The 16,062-nt window shown below is 43.7% G+C and overlaps 1 protein-coding gene across 2 annotated transcripts in view; it reads left to right on the top strand.

Annotated features, from left to right (window-relative positions):
* The window catches only part of csgalnact2 (chondroitin sulfate N-acetylgalactosaminyltransferase 2), a 77,029-nt gene extending 61,452 nt beyond the window's left edge, over positions 1 to 15,577 (top strand). For both annotated transcript variants that reach the window (XM_034031526.3, XM_059035687.1), the window contains exons 5-8: positions 2,482 to 2,660; positions 3,214 to 3,308; positions 8,839 to 8,920; positions 13,619 to 15,577. In XM_034031526.3, coding sequence (XP_033887417.2) covers positions 2,482 to 2,660; positions 3,214 to 3,308; positions 8,839 to 8,920; positions 13,619 to 13,917 — 655 coding nt within the window. In that variant the 3' untranslated portion in view covers positions 13,918 to 15,577. The remainder of the gene's footprint in view (positions 1 to 2,481; positions 2,661 to 3,213; positions 3,309 to 8,838; positions 8,921 to 13,618) is intronic.
* Positions 15,578 to 16,062: the final 485 nt, after the last annotated feature.

Here is a 16,062-nt window from a genome sequence, read left to right as displayed (position 1 = left end):
CTCCTGGTGGTGTCGGAACCAGCAGGTATTCACCCTCTGCTGGTGGAGGTGGGAGGGGCAAGCAGTCCTCCCACAACAATGAAGGTGGAACCAGCAGGGATTCACCCTCTGCTGGTGGTGGTGGCGGAGGCAGAGGCAGCTCCTGCTGCTCTGCTCCTAGTGGCGGAAGCGGTGGAGGTGGGAGCAGCGTGTAGTCTCCTGACGATGGAGGTGGGAGCAGTGTGTAGTCTCCTGACGTTGCAGGGGACTGGTGCAGCTCTGCCTCTCTTGCAGGGGACTGGTGCGGCTCTGCCTCACTTGCAGGGGACTGTGGTGGAGGCAGTGGCGATGGGGCGGATGCTGGCCACTCAGAGGGAGGCTGTGGCGGTGCTGGCTCCCTCTGCTGTGGCGGCTGGGCTGGTGTGTGCCGTGCTCCCTTCAGCAGCATAAAGAGAGGCTGCTGGGGGACACCAGCATCCTGCCCTTCTCCCCCCCCCCCAGAAAAATTCAGGGGGTTGAGCCTGTAACTCCTCCCCTTCTGGCTCTTGGGACGACAGCAGCAGGTGAACCAACAGGCATGCTCCCTCTGCTGGTGGACACTGGGACAGCAGGTCTTGTTCCTCTGCTGGTGTAGATGGGGACAGCAGGCATTGTTCTTCTGCTGGTGGAGGTGGAACCAGCAGGCATTCTCCCTCTGCTGGCAGCTTGGGTCCTAGGGCTGTGGAAGCCCCGACTTCCCTCTCTTCGGGCTGTGGACGCACCCTCTCCTCCCTTTTGGGCTGTGGACGCACCGACTCCCCCCTCTTGGGCTTAGGACGTTCAGGCTCCCCCCACTCAGACGTAGGACGTTCGGGCTCCTCCCACTCAGGCGTAGGACGTTCGGGCTCCTCCCACTCAGGCGTTAGACGTTCAGGCTCCTCCCACTCAGGCGTAGGACGTTCGGGCTCCCCCCCTTTGGGCGCTAGAGAGGACAACAGCCTTGCTAGTAGCGGTGCGGGGCACCTTATTAACACCGCCTGCAGCTGCTGCGCTGATGTTACTCTGGGGCCCCCTTGCTTCTCCTGATCCAGCAGCCAGTCGATCACCTCCTCTGTCACTGGCCTGCAGGATGGGTGCTGCTGTTGCTTCCTGTCTAGCGTCTTTCCTCCCTCCATGTCTCCAAAAAAAAAATCCTTTTTTTTTTTTTTCTTTCCAAAAACTGCGTTATTCTTTCCGGCCTGAGTCTGGGGGGCGCTGTTACCCAGCTTCTGACACCATATGTCACAAGGCTGGCTGAGTGGTGACACATCAGACCCGGAAGAAACAGACAGACAGAGAGGTCGGTGAAGCTGAGCATTTGGTTGTGCTCAGCATTTAATAAACAAAATAAGAGCACACAAAAACACGACGCGGCACTTGAGGCCAAAATAAATAGACGAACAAAACGTACTAACACACAAAACAAGTGGACGAACGTTAAACAAGTACCGTGCTGGCACTTCCAGCACGCTGTAGCAATTGTTATTTTTCCTTAACTGTATTTCTCCTTTCTCTCTCTCCCGTTCTCCACTCTCGGGATTCAATTACTAATTAATTTCACTTGAATCCCAGCACGTGAATTAATTATGTGCAACCTCGTGCGCGCATATTACTTACTTTAAATGCACGTGCAGTGACGTGCAATCCCGTGCCTAAATACAATTATACAATTTAAATCACACGTGAAACACAGACCCGTTTATATCCCGTGTACCAATCTCTATACACCAACATTAACACACGCAACATACAACACAGAAATGCACACAGGGGCGGAGCACATTGCCACAGTCCCTCATAAAAGATTAATTCTCAAACTGAACGCAGCAGGGATTCAAGTAAATGCATGCACATGGATTAGGGAGTGGTTATCATGTAGAAAACAGAAAGTACTGATTAGAGGAGAAACCTCAAAATGGAGAGAGGTAACCAGTGGAGCACCATAGGGATCAATATTAGTTCCTGTGCTATTCCTAATCTACATTAATGATTTAGATTCTGGTATATTAAGCAAACTTGTTAAATTTGCAGTTGACACAAAAACAGGAGGAGTGGCAAACACTGTTGTAGCAGCAAAGGTCATTCAAAATGATCTAGCTAGCATTCAGAACTGGGCAGACACATGGCAAATGACATTTAATAGAGAAAAGTGTAAAGTACTGCACACAGGCAATAAAAATGTGCAATATAAATATCATATGGGAGATACTGAAATTGAAGAAGGAATCTATGAAAAAGATCTAGGAGTTTATGTTGACTCAGAAATGTCTTCATCTAGACAATGTGGGGAAGCTATAAAAAAAGAAGACAAGAGGCAAGTGATGCTAAATAGAGAAGGAACTCGACAGCTTGAAACCTAAACCATTCAGCCTGTCTGTCTGGCCTTGGATCACCCCTAAGGGCAGTAACACAGATCGACTGTGTCCTGCAACACCATTTCCTTTGTGCTGCCCTTTTTTACAGCCCTGTTTTCTCTTTTGCCAGTGAAGCGAGTTTCTCCAACTACACACTGGTGCCTGTGGATGAGGAGTTCTCCCGGGGACGTGGCCTGGATATTGGAGCCCGTGCCTGGAAGAAGGGCGACGTGCTCATGTTCTTCTGCGACGTTGATATTTATTTCACGGCAGAGTTCCTCAACACCTGCCGCCTCAACGCACGGCCAAGTACGTCTGTTTCATAGCTTTATACAGCTTTTATTTATTTATTTTTCAAACCTTTGGCCAAGTTTAAAGCCCTTAAGCAGAATTATTTTACATATTTGGCACTTGAAGAATGGGCACACAGTAAAACCTTGATTATTCCAACGCTGATGTCATAGAAAATGTGCCATTCAGGCCTCATTCTGTGATATTTACAGAAAGTTCAGCACTCTATGTTGTATATTTACAGGTAAAGGGGTTGAATTCTATCTTGTCTGAAGGTTTCTTGACTGATTTAAATAGTTTCGCAGTAATTTGATTATCTGAACAACCCCTGTCTCAAGTAGTTTGGATAATAAAGGTTGTACTGACCATGTTTCTCTTTTTAATGCAGGTGTCACTGCTTGAAATAAATTTGCTCTCAATCACGTGACGTGTCACACAGGAAGTTCATATTATTTTTCTCCCCTGTTCTATTTCGTTGGGGTGCTGGAACATATCTTTTCTGTTCAGTAATAGTCACTGCTGCATTGTGATCTTGTGTCGTTGAGATTTCCATGTGCTTTTCTTTGTGCAGATAAGAGAGTGTTCTACCCAGTGGTGTTCAGTTTATACAACCCTGCAATCGTATATGGTAACCTGGAGATAGCGCCCCCTATGGAGCAGCAGCTGGTGAGTGCTGGAGCAAGCGGAGTGGCTTCATGACCATGGAGTACACAGTAGATTACAATTGAAATGTTATGAAAACATAAAGAAGAAATGTTTAAATTATGACTGCACAGTAGCAAGTTAACAGAGTAGTCTGACTTATTTCATATTCAGTTTTTCTTTACAGTCTTTTCTCTATGCAATTAAATGCTGTACATGTAGTCTAATGTACAACCACATGTTGCAGTAGTTTTCTGATGGAGGGCTTCTTTGATCACTTTTCTGACTGGTTACACATTTCCCAATATGGTAAAGTTTAAACGTTTATTAGAAAATGGATTGGAGATTTCTTTTAACCTGATTGGTTAATACGAGGGCTTTAAAATCTCTGTTCTTGTACATGCCCTCTGAGTATTGTCTGTCAATGTAGACTAATTCTGCTTCCTCACTGTCCTATCCAACTACTTTTATTTGCTGTATTAAATTTAAATAAAGTGAAAAATCGAGAATAGTGTTTGCTGTCAGCGGCATACAGTAGCCACAATAACAACTGGTCTCTGGTTTAAATGACGAGTTGAAATCAAACAACTGGATGCAGTCTGAGTACTTTCAGCAACTTTATTTCAGCATCTCAGTAACAACAGGATGAGGTGGTCTTCTCTAACAAAGAGACTTTGAATAAACTTTATCAACACACACTGTGAACAAGTTTCTGAAGAATGACCAGCATTAACACTAGATATTTTGAATTATTTTCGCTAATACATTTAGGACCTAACAGTAACTTAAATACTGGAACTTACACAAATACATGAACCTGCACTCAAATCCTAATGTAAAAGGATAAAAGTACAGCTAACTTTTTAATTTTGTAATGTTTTACAAACAGTTCACATACCATGTTTGCTTTTCTGAGGTACCTGAACTGAAGAACAGCTTTTTAGTATTGAAGTATTATTTGGCAATCAGAAATACCCGCGAAGCATCCACTGCTGGGGTAGTGAAGCCTGAGTGAAGGCTACCAGGCGACTGACTCAGTGACTCCTTTGCATGCTGCTGCCTCAGGCAGGAAGAACATCTACTTGTCCACAGGCAGGCTGGCCTGGCATATCACAGGGACAAACAAAGGCATTATACAAATAGCAATCGCTGTACAGGAAGAATGCACAGTTGTGGAACGGAGCGGTATTGTACCGGGATGGAACCGCGGTTCGATGCCTTAGTGCCCGGTCTGACTTGCACCAGGTAACCTTGATCCCTGTTTGGTACGGATATTAGGTCGGGAACAGAGCGGGTCTGTGATCTACAGGTCCACATGGTTCACGTTACCGCAAGAAGCAATATATAGGAATGCCCATCTATATAGCTTCTGGCAAACCCAAACAGTCTGAACGAATACAAGACTGAGGGAAGTCTACTGTTAGAGCCCTAACAGCCTTCGTAACGGTGCTGCAAGCAGTCACCAAGACAGCAGTGAGATACTGTGGCAGAGACTTCAAGCAATCTCAGCTGAAGCGTGTGTTGCTGCAAAAAAATCAGAAAAGACACACACAAGAGAAAAACTCACAGAAAATACAGTAATACAGTTCAAATAACAATAAAATTGTTTAAAAATAACAACACTTTTATTTTAACTCCAACCAGAGTTAAGCACCTGTGAGGAGAGCACAAGTTAGCTCAAGTTGCTTGATCCCTGGGAAGGGGCGACAATAATTAGTGAAACTAAAACAACGTAAATAATTATCACATAAACAGTGTAATACACAATTAGCAAAAGGTGATTTCCATTACACGAGAGTAGATGTTAAAACTTCATGCTGATTTGAACTCGGCTCTTGCCAAGATAAGCACCAACTAAGACGTAGCTTTACAGTAAACTAACGTGATCCATATGTGTCTCCATCCATTTACGTTTCCTTCCATATGATGATGTAGATATCCTTCTGTCTGGTGTTAATGGCTGAAGTGTAATGCTGGCTCCAGGGATCAGCTTATTTTGCCTCCCTGGTGCATCAGCACACACAACGGCTGCGATGCTGGCTCCGGGGATCAACCACAGTGCGGCCTCCCCAGCACATCAGCATGACAACCGTCTGGATTGAGCTAAGTAGGGTACATCTCTGGGGTTTTCAAGTGGGCACCTTCCATCCTCAGTGTTTCGTCGACTAGCCCATGACACCTCAAGAGGGCTCGACGGTGATTCTGGCGTCCCAGCATCACCCCCCTCCGTCCCCCACTCAACTCAGCCCAGCTTACTTACCTGTACATCAGTGTTTCTTTCTTTCTATTGTGCTTGAGATCCCCAGCCAGAATCTTTCCGTCTCAACCACAGCCAGTTGCTGCTTCTCTCTGCTGCTTCAGATAAGTTCTTCACTGTGCGACGCAACTCTTGGCCACTGAATCCGACGTCTCTGAGAAACCGGGTTGTAGAGTGTGCCACAAATCCTCGACAACCCACTTCCACTGGGTAAACCCGAACTCTCCATCCTCGCTGTTCCGCTTCAGTGGCTAGTTGAGCATACCGCAGTTTCTTCCTCTCATACGCCTCATCTACAGCATCCTCCCATGGCACTGTTAACTCTACCAGGTGAACAAGGCGTGCTGATCCAGACCACAAGACAATATCTGGTCGAAGGTTAGTGGTGGCAATCTCAGGTGGAAAAATAAGCCGTTGACCAACATCTGCCAGCATTTTCCAGTCTCTAGCAGCTTCCAGTTGTCCTGGGCGAGGATTGGTTTTCACACCTTTTCTTGGTGGTTGCTCTCCTGGGTGGAGGAATGTTGTCTTTTGTGTGTAATGTTTTGATGGAACAGGTGACAACTTATTGGTCATGTTACGCTTGTCTTCCAATGCTAAGGCCAAACATCGCAGCACCTGGTCATGGCGCCAAGTGAACCGTTCTTGGCTAAGAGCCACCTTACATCCTGTCAAAATGTGCCTTAATGTTGCAGGTGATGAACACAAAGGACATGAGGGATCCTCTTCTACCCAGAGGTTTAGGTTCTGTGGTGATGGGAGAACATCATATGTTGACCTGATGAGGAAACTGATCCTGCTCTGTTCCATTGACCATAGGTCTTGCCAGCCAATCTTGCGTTGTTCCACATTCTCCCATCTCATCCATTCTCCCTGCTTGGCCTGGGAAATGGCCTTTATACACCTCATCCTCTCCTCCTGCTTTTGCACCTCGTTGACTACCAGCTTCCTCCTTTGAGCTGGGGCTGCCTTGTGCCATGTAGGAGGAGCTGAACTGAAACCAAGACCCCCTCTTCCATGCTGATCTTGCCCCATGATATCACCAATTCGAAGGGCAGCCTTTGCATCTTCCACAGCTTTCTTTGCCGCCCACTTTCTTCCAGTTTTCAACACAGGTGCTGCCTCCCTTACGCATTTATCGCGTGACTCTACTAATGTCATTTCCAGTCTGACCTTGGCGCACTTAAACTCCTCGGTGAGAGCAGAGACCATAAAGTCCCACTCTGCTGAGGCAGCGTGGAACTCCCAACCATTTCTTGATGTATGAACTGATTAAAGCTTCCAGCTTCTCTACTGTTGTCAAAGAAACCTCGTACACAGTCAGTGGCCACAGCAACCTCGGCAGTAGACCAAACTGAAAGCACCAGAGTTTTAGTTTACCTGGTAGAGCGCAGCTATCTATGCTCTTCAACCCTTCCACTGCTTGTTGTCTAACTTCTCCCACACGAACTGTGTCCTTTAGATCCCCGTCGTACCATCTCCCAAGACTCTTCACTGGCTTCTCAGACACTGTTGGTATTGCCTCACCATTAATGAAGAATGTTTTATCTACTACTTTGCCTTTAATTATAGAGATGCTCCTTGATTTAGTCGGCTTGAATTGCATTTGTGCCCATTCAATGTTATTGGTTAATTTGCCCAATAATCGATTAGTGCAGGCTACTGTTGTAGTCATGGTTGTCATGTCATCCATGTATGCTCGAATTGGTGGTAGTCGCATTCCAGAAGCCAAGCGCTCTCCTCCTACTACCCATTTTGATGCCCTAATGATTACTTCCATTGCCATGGTAAAAGCCAGTGGAGAAATGGTGCATCCTGCCATTATTCCAACCTCTAGGCATTGCCATGTAGTGCTGAATTCTGAAGTTGAAAAACTGAATTGCAAATCTCCAAAATAGGCTTTCACTAAATTTGTTATTGTCATCGGTACACTGAAAAAATCAAATGCTGCCCAAAGTAGTTCATGTGGCACTGAACCATATGCATTAGCCAAATCCAGGAATGTCACATGGAGCTCCTTCCTCTCCTTTTTAGCTGATTGAATTTGTTGCCAGATCACATTGATGTGTTCTAAGCAACCTGGGAAACCTGGAATGCCCGCTTTTTGTATTAAAGTGTCAATGAAGCAGTTCTTTAATAAGTAAGCTGACAATCTCTGAGCAATAATGCTGAAGAAAATCTTGCCTTCTACGTTTAATAGGGAAATGGGACGAAACTGACTGATGCTTGTAGAATCTTTTTCTTTAGGTATAAAGACTCCACCTGCTCGGCGCCATATATATGCAGATAAAAAGTAACAAATACTCATCTGTCTGTGGCCCTCCCATCAGGTTCAGTCCACTGAAAGGAAAAATGATGCTGGTATCTGTGCGTGTAGTCTCTTTATGCCCTCGGGGGGCGGGCATAACTGCGTCACAGGCACTGGCGTGCAGCTTTGGTATATCTATTCAGGTTCGGGGTCTTTAGGAGGTACACACTCATACCGTAATGGTTACATTTCGTACTTGATAGGGAACCGCATTACTCCTGGAATAATGAGGGAAAACATTGTTTTATTCGTGATTTTATGCAGCATTAGTTTTTGTTAATAAGGAACACAAACAGAAAAAGGTTTAACATATCCATTTGTTAATTGCAATATAACCCTCATAAGAAGCTTTACCATCAGTAAGGCCCTTCTTGTTATATTAAATGCCCTCCTATTCGGCTCGGGACATTTAATGGTACAGTGTTGGCCTTACCAGGCGGTAAAGCCCTCTTTTTCGGGTTCTATGCTTAAATAGAGGGGCTGTGCGGCATCCGGTGAGCTCTCGCTGGTCCTTGAAAATCCAGGGGAGAAGGAGTAAATCTTGTGCTGGGCTGTACCTATATCCGCAGCAGGTCTCCAAGGTGAACAGCCTATGGCATGTTAGAACAATGTAGTTAAGGGAAGTCGGCAAGTCCGATCCGTAACTTCGGGATAAGGATTGGGCTGGGTCAGGGCGGGGCTGGGCACGCGCCACGACAGGACGATTATGATTATGTTTAAATCAAACAAACACCTCTGATGTAGGTTAAGGGTCACAATGAACAAATGTGAAAATGGGATTTCAGTATTCAGCTAGCATGGCCAAGTTACAGATTGGTATGTGCTTCCAAAACAGGGCTGAGAATAACTGGCAGAGAACAGGTTCAACTGTGGAATACAAACTTTCAGCAACTGCATCTTTTGAAATACAGTGGGCTAGTATTCACCTTAACAAGCTATTTGCACTCTCAGGCGCTATGCTGTACTGAAAGATTTCTTATTTCTTTAAGGCTCATAAAAAAGATGCTGGTTTCTGGCGAGATTTTGGATTTGGGATGACCTGTCAGTACCGGACTGACTTCCTCAATATTGGTAAGTTACGTGTGCTTTATTTATGTATTTATTCATTGTATTTATGTAGCGCTTTTTATACAAAAGCACTGTACAGTACATAGCAGAAAAAAGAACAAACCACAATGCATTTGTATAGCATGTCACACATACAACTGCCACAATCAGACACATAATAATACAAAAGCAGCAATTTTAAAGTTACATTAAAACCCACTAAAATAAGAAAGCCATTTTATAAAAGTGCATTTTTAGTCTTGACTTGAAAACTGTAATGGTCCCAGCTTCCCTGACAAACGCAGGCAGAGCATTCCATAATTTAGGAGCTCTACAAGAAAAAGTCCTATTATGACTGAAACTGACTTGCAAAAGTATGTCATGATATGCCATGCTTGGAAACACCTTGCTGGGTTGGTCAGGTTAATGCTACAACACAGAAATATAGTGGATTGTGTTTATCAGGTCATGATCGTTAGCCCCTTGGCCTCGCAGAGCGGGGCAGTGCCAGGGTTCCTCGCAGAGCGGGGCAGTGCCAGGGTTCCTCGCAGAGCGGGGCAGTGCCAGGGTTCCTCGCAGAGCGGGGCAGTGCCAGGGTTCCTCGCAGAGCGGGGCAGTGCCAGGGTTCCTCGCAGAGCGGGGCAGTGCCAGGGTTCCTCGCAGAGCGGGGCAGTGCCAGGGTTCCTCGCAGAGCGGGGCAGTGCCAGGGTTCCTCGCAGAGCGGGGCAGTGCCAGGGTTCCTCGCAGAGCGGGGCAGTGCCAGGGTTCCTCGCAGAGCGGGGCAGTGCCAGGGTTCCTCGCAGAGCGGGGCAGTGCCAGGGTTTCTCACAAAGCCATTTTATAAAAGTGCTTTTTTAGTCTTGACATAAAAACTGTAATGGTCCCAGCTTCCCTGACAAACGAAGGCAGAGCATTCCATAATTTAGGAGCTCTACAAGAAAAAGCCCTACCTCCCGTGTTGCTTTTTTTGACCCTAGGAATAACCAGCAGTCCCGCATCCTGTGATCTCAGAGTACAGTTTGGAAGATATGGGGTCAGTAACTCCTGCAAATAACTAGGTGCTAATCCATTCAGGGCCTTGTAAATTAACAGCAAAATCTTACAATTCTGTACAGCACAGGGAGCCAGTGTAAAGAGGCAAAACAGGGGTAATGTGTTCACTTTTCCTAGTTTTAGTTAGAATTCTAGTGGCGGTATTCGAACAAGCTGCAAGCGGGATACCACACATTTTTCAGAAAAAAAGTGCATTACAATAATCAATTCTAGATTAAACAAAGGCAACTTCCCGAATATGAGTCTCAAATGAGAGATCAGGATCAAACTCTTAATTTCTAGTTTAAGTTTTGATGAGAGACTGCAAGCTCATGTAATCCCACATTTCCATTCCGTGATCCCACTAGCATAACCTCTGTTTTAACTGAATTCAACATTAGAAAATTCTGTGACATCCAATGCTTGATGCCTGTAAGGCAAGTAGCTAATAACACTCAGGCAGAAGAAATTCCTGGCTTTCTGGACAAATATAGCTGAGTATCATCAGCATAGCAATGGAAGTTCACTCAGTGTCTGCGGATAATGTCACCTAATGGTAGCCTATATAATGAAAACAACAAGGGACCTAGAATGGAGCCCTGTGGAACACCACAGATAACTTCCGATAATGCCGATTTTACCTCCCCAATAGAGACAAACTGAAACCTATCAGAAAGAGAAGATTTGAACCATGATAGGATAAGGCCAGCCAGTCCTACTGTGTTTTCAAGATGATTCAGTAGGATGGAATGGTCTACAGTGTCAAAGGCAGCACTTAGATCTAGAAGAATTAAAACTGATGGAAAGCCTGAGTCAGAGCTCATCAGTAGATCGTTCACAACTCTGACAAGGGCCGTCTCGGTGCTACCGAAACTTCTTGAATGTACCATTAGAGTTAGAAATTTGTGTAATTGAATTGAAACAACTCTCTAGAACTCCAGAAGAATGTTAGGTTGTGGATTGGCCTACAATTATTGAGGACTTTAGGGTCCACATTGTGTTTCTTAAGCACAGGGTTCACCACAGCTACCTTAAGTGCTGAGAGAACTATATCAGAGGAACGTGAACTGTTTATGATTTTTAAAATGTGGGCATTAATACACCAAGAACATCTTTTAATAGTTTTGTAGGAATAGGCTCAAGAGAGCATGCAGTAGCTTTCATATGTTGAACTAGCTCTGTCAGTTCATGTTAGGTAATCAAAGAAAAAGCCCCCATAGTAGCCTTAATAGTGTAGTTGGTAAAATTGTGCTGGAGCCCTCCTTAATAGAAGATGTCTCATTTCTGATGTCTAGTATTTTATTTTTAAAGAAATGTAAGAAGTCATTGCAGCTGTGAGAGGAGCCAATGTCGAGGATAGGACTGTTAGGGGAAGGATTGATTTATCTAGGGCAGCAAAAATAAATGATTATTTGTATTTGTTTCAATTAAATTGGAATAACATGATGATCCAGCCAACACAAGAGCCTTCCTATGTTAAACCAGGTGGCCCTTCCATGCGATATAATGAACATGCAGTTTAGATTCCCATCATCTTCGTTCTATTTTACGACCCTCATATTTCATCTTAAGAGTTGTGTCCTTGAACCACGGTGAGCTTTTTTTAAAATACACTCTCCGAGTTTTGATTGGCACTACAGTATCTAAGATACCAGTCAAGGTGGTGTTGTAGGTATTAACCAGCTCATCTACTGATGAGGACTCAGAGAGAGGTAATGAGCTCAAGACATGAGAAAGCTTAACAGCAGTTGAAGAATTAATTACCCGGGATTTAAATATACGGTCCACAGTCTTTGTAGATACTGGCAGATTCACCTCAAAAAGAATGGCAGGATGATCAGAAATAGTAAGATCTAGGGTTATGATGTTCTTAACAGCTAAACCACGAGAAATTACCAGATCTAAGGTATGGCCATGATTGTGAGTAGGACCTTTGACATGCAGAATATAATCTAAGGAATCCAGTAGCCTCAAAACTTCCAAGGAGTTGGATCTGGATCAATGTCAACATGAAGGTTAAAATCACCCAATAAGGGGGTTCCTGAGTGTCGTATCCGGTAAAGGCTCTCCGCATGGAGTGCAGGATGCGCTCTATTGCCTGGACGTCGCTGGTTCGACATCCATGCTATAGAGGCTATTACACAGCCGACCGTGGACGGGAGCTCCCAGGGGGCAGCGCACAATTGGCCAAGCGTCTCGAGTCAGCACCGGGGTGGTAGCAGTGAGCTGAGCATAAAAATAATTGTCCATTCCAAATTGGGAGAAAATAATAAAAATAATTGGCAATGACTAAAAAAAATAAATAAATAAATAAAAAATAAACAAATCACCTAATAAAATAATCCTATCATATTTGACTGTCAATATAGATAGAAGATCCCCAAATTCATTCAGAAATAGCGGGTTTGACTTGGTTGGTCGATAAATAATTACAATGTGAACAGGTAATGAACTGTTTAATGTCAAGGTTAAAACTTCAAAAGATGAATAACCTTCAACAGTGTCCCTTTTGATTCTAAGTTCACTATGGAAAACAATAGCGAGTCCACCTCCCCGCCCAGTAGAGCGAGCTTTCTGGAAAAAAGAATAGTTAGGTGGAGAAGCCTCAATCAGGGAAACATTGGCATTCGGTCCAAGCCATGTTTCAGTTAAAGAGAGAATATCAATGTTGTAATCCTGAATAAAATCACTAATTAACAGAGCCTTATTAGACAGAGACCTGACATTAATTTATATGTAAATTGGTCCAATCAAAGCATGTGATTGAGCAGGGGTAATAGGAATTTGATGAAGGTTACTGTAGCACACACCTCTGTGTTTACTCCGCAGGTAGCGGGAATGGCAGGATACTTTAACCTGAATTTTACATGCCTCTTTAGATTCCTTCCCCACTGGGGGAGAAGGTGTAAATTTGAGAACATGGTCAGGAGTCAGTCTAAATGCCTATTCCTATTCTAGGATCTACACACACACATTCTAGTTATCCAGTTGTTTTAGTGCCAGATAAGGGGATTTGAAAGAGAAATATTTTTGCAGACCATGGAGATTTTTGAACACAGGAGATTTGCTAGTTTTATTTGGTGTAACCCTTTTTTTAACAGTAAATCTGCAGTTTATCTATCAAGCACATTTAGTCAATCTGGTACAACCAGTGACCCTTTTAAAACCTAAAGAAATTTGTAACTAAATATAATTTGCTGCATAAACCACGGACTCCAAAAATGAGAAACCTGTGAAACCTGTGCTCGGAGATGGAGTGTTTATTACCAATCTTACCCCTCAGACCGCTTGCTCACGGAATCATGGTATCCCTAAATAGAGAATTGTCCCCTCTTCAAAACAGGCAAAAAATTTTAATAAACAAGATGTGTCAGAAATGCAGAGGTATCTGAATTTTTTTTTTTTTTTTTTTTTTTTTTTTTACTACTGTTGCAGAATGACTGGGTGGAACAGTTGTGGTGACCAGCCAAATTGCAAAGTGTTGAAAAAGTAGGAATGGAGCTGTATAGATTCCCGGTACCCAGTCACTTCCTGTGCTGTAGGTTACACGCTCTTTCAGGAAGTGATTCATGCCAGAAAGCAACATGTTGTATTAAAAAGATGTTCAGTACATGGAAAGGGAGGTGACCGAAATGATCCCAGACCCTGTCCTGCTGCTGCTTGCTCTAACCCTAGCTGCTTTCTTCTTAGGAGGCTTCGACCTGGAAGTAAAAGGCTGGGGAGTGGAGGATGTGCACCTGTACAGGAAGTACCTGCACAGTGACCTGATTGCGGTGCGCACACCGGTCGCAGGGCTCTTTCACTTGTGGCACGAAAAGCAGTGTGCGGACGAGTTGACCCCCGAGCAGTACCGCATGTGCATCCAGTCCAAGGCCATGAACGAGGCCTCCCACTCCCACCTGGGCATGCTGGTGTTCAGAGAGGAGATTGAGTCCCACCTGCGCAAGCAAGCCTTCCAGACACACAGCAACAGCAAGCCAGCAGAGTGATAGGAGGTAGCTCAAGAGAAACTCCATCTCTGCCAAAGAACAGAACCGTGCCAAGTGTTCCAGTACAATAACGGTATCCTACCAATACAAGAAGAGTAGCAGCAGTGTATCTCTATACCTTACAGTATGCATCGCAACACAATGGGATGATGCTGGTCAATGGATTATTTTGTTAAAAGTCTTAAATAAGATTGCATAGCATATCATTAATTTAATAATTCAAGAACCGTTTGGTATCAGACCACACAACCTGTCTATCACTATTCAGATGGGACACCGTGAATCTTTCTAATGTTAGTAAGAAGTGGATTTCTAATCACTCCTTGACGTGATTTCAACCAGAAATGCCTAACAGAGGAATTTTTCCTTTTCTTTGTCTGACATTATTGCTTTTCCTCTGTACTCTGCGGAGCTTGCTATGGTTACTCCTCACTATTAGGATCCTGCCTATTTAGTTGACCAAGTGGCAAACAGCTTTAAAGAGGGACGAAGCTTGTGTGCCTGCAGCTGAAGTCTAAGTAACTTAAACAAACAAGAAAGTCAACCAGGTGTGATTTCTGATGCATGAAAGGGTGTAGTGTAGCATATTTACAAGACAAAAAAGATCAAAATCAGTTGTCTACTTTTTCCAGCTGTGTCATTCCGTGACCTGCTGTGTGCTGCACATTGATGTTGACACACAAGCAATCCCTGCACATGCTACAGGGAGCTTCTTTCACCTGCCTTTGAAATTGCTGCAACAAGAGGCCTGGGGCACAAGTAAGAGGAGTTTGATGGGCTCAACTTGGACGGCAGTAGACATTTTTCCATATCACAAAACCACCAGACAATGTGGCACTATTGCTTATAAGAGACCCAAGACTGACTGGAGGGCAGGCAAGGACATTCACCTGCATTGACCAGTAACTGAATACAATATTTTTAAATGTATGGATAAAAAAGCTGCATTGGTTTATTTACTGTAGTTTTGCTTGAATGAAAAAAAATATATCTATATTGTGCTGCATATTTTCGCAATCATTTTCAAATCATGTGTTGGGAGACACAAATCACTGTTTCATGTTTATAGCCGTGGATAGTATTAAATGTACTTTATTTTCTAACATGCATAACCATCTAAAGGAGAGCTGCAATGATAGATTTGGTTTTCTTTTTAAGTCAGGATATGAGAATTTGCTTGGTGTTTAACACTGGTAGTCAATTTAATAATTTGTAGTTTTGGGAACTACAAATTATTAATTCAATTTACATTCCTGACATATCTGAGAAAAGTCCAATCACTTCCAGGGAGATCTTTTTCTTTCTGTTTTGTTTCGCCCAATAGAATGTGTTTGAGGGGTGACTCTATTTGTGGGGTGTTGTTTCAGGCTGAGGTCAGCAGGGGTCAGTGTCACTGAAGGGAAAGTGTTCATGTATTAAGCCCTCACTGACCAAAGAATGACCTCTGCTATCAGTTTTGTTAAAGGGAAGACAAACATGCAATTCAAATCCAGTTATATTCCTGCTTTCTGATGGTGTCGAACTGTGTCTAAGTTACTCCTGCACTAAACATGGCAAGCACACAGGCAACTTGTGCTTCACAGCATTAATGGACTATTTTTCAAATGTGTGTGTGTTTTTTTTTACCGTATACAAATATAAATAAAATGATACAACATGATTTAGTTGTGGGAAGAATTGTTTTTATCATTATGGATATACCTGTTAAACAGGGCAGGCAAAAGTATGATAATGTAAATGATGACATATTGGTCAAAATCATACGTGGTTAAAGTGAGTGTAAAGTAATAGGCAGGATTTAGCAAACACAATGTCCCAAAGGGTCCAAACCAGAGGAAATAATAATTTCAGAAGTAATTGATAAACAGAAAGCAAAACACAGCAGACAACATACTGAGGTGGGTTTAAATGTACCGGCTTTGTTAGTATTGCCTACCAGCTGAGAGTTGAAAGATTGCAGTGGAAGGGTTACCCCCACATTTCTGTTCAGTTTTGTTTTCGGTTGTCTGCCTCATCTGCAGGTGTTTTTTTTCTATAGACTTGCCTGCCTGTAACTTTTCATTGCTTTACATTGCAAATTGATGCTTAGATCTGATTTGTAGATTTAAGTGTTGTAACCATTTTTAACCTACTATAATCTACCAT

The sequence above is a fragment of the Acipenser ruthenus genome, chromosome 13 (genome assembly GCF_902713425.1).
Source record: "Acipenser ruthenus chromosome 13, fAciRut3.2 maternal haplotype, whole genome shotgun sequence".
In the NCBI taxonomy this organism is placed as follows: domain Eukaryota; kingdom Metazoa; phylum Chordata; class Actinopteri; order Acipenseriformes; family Acipenseridae; genus Acipenser; species Acipenser ruthenus.
This window is presented reverse-complemented; position numbering and strand designations above follow the sequence as displayed.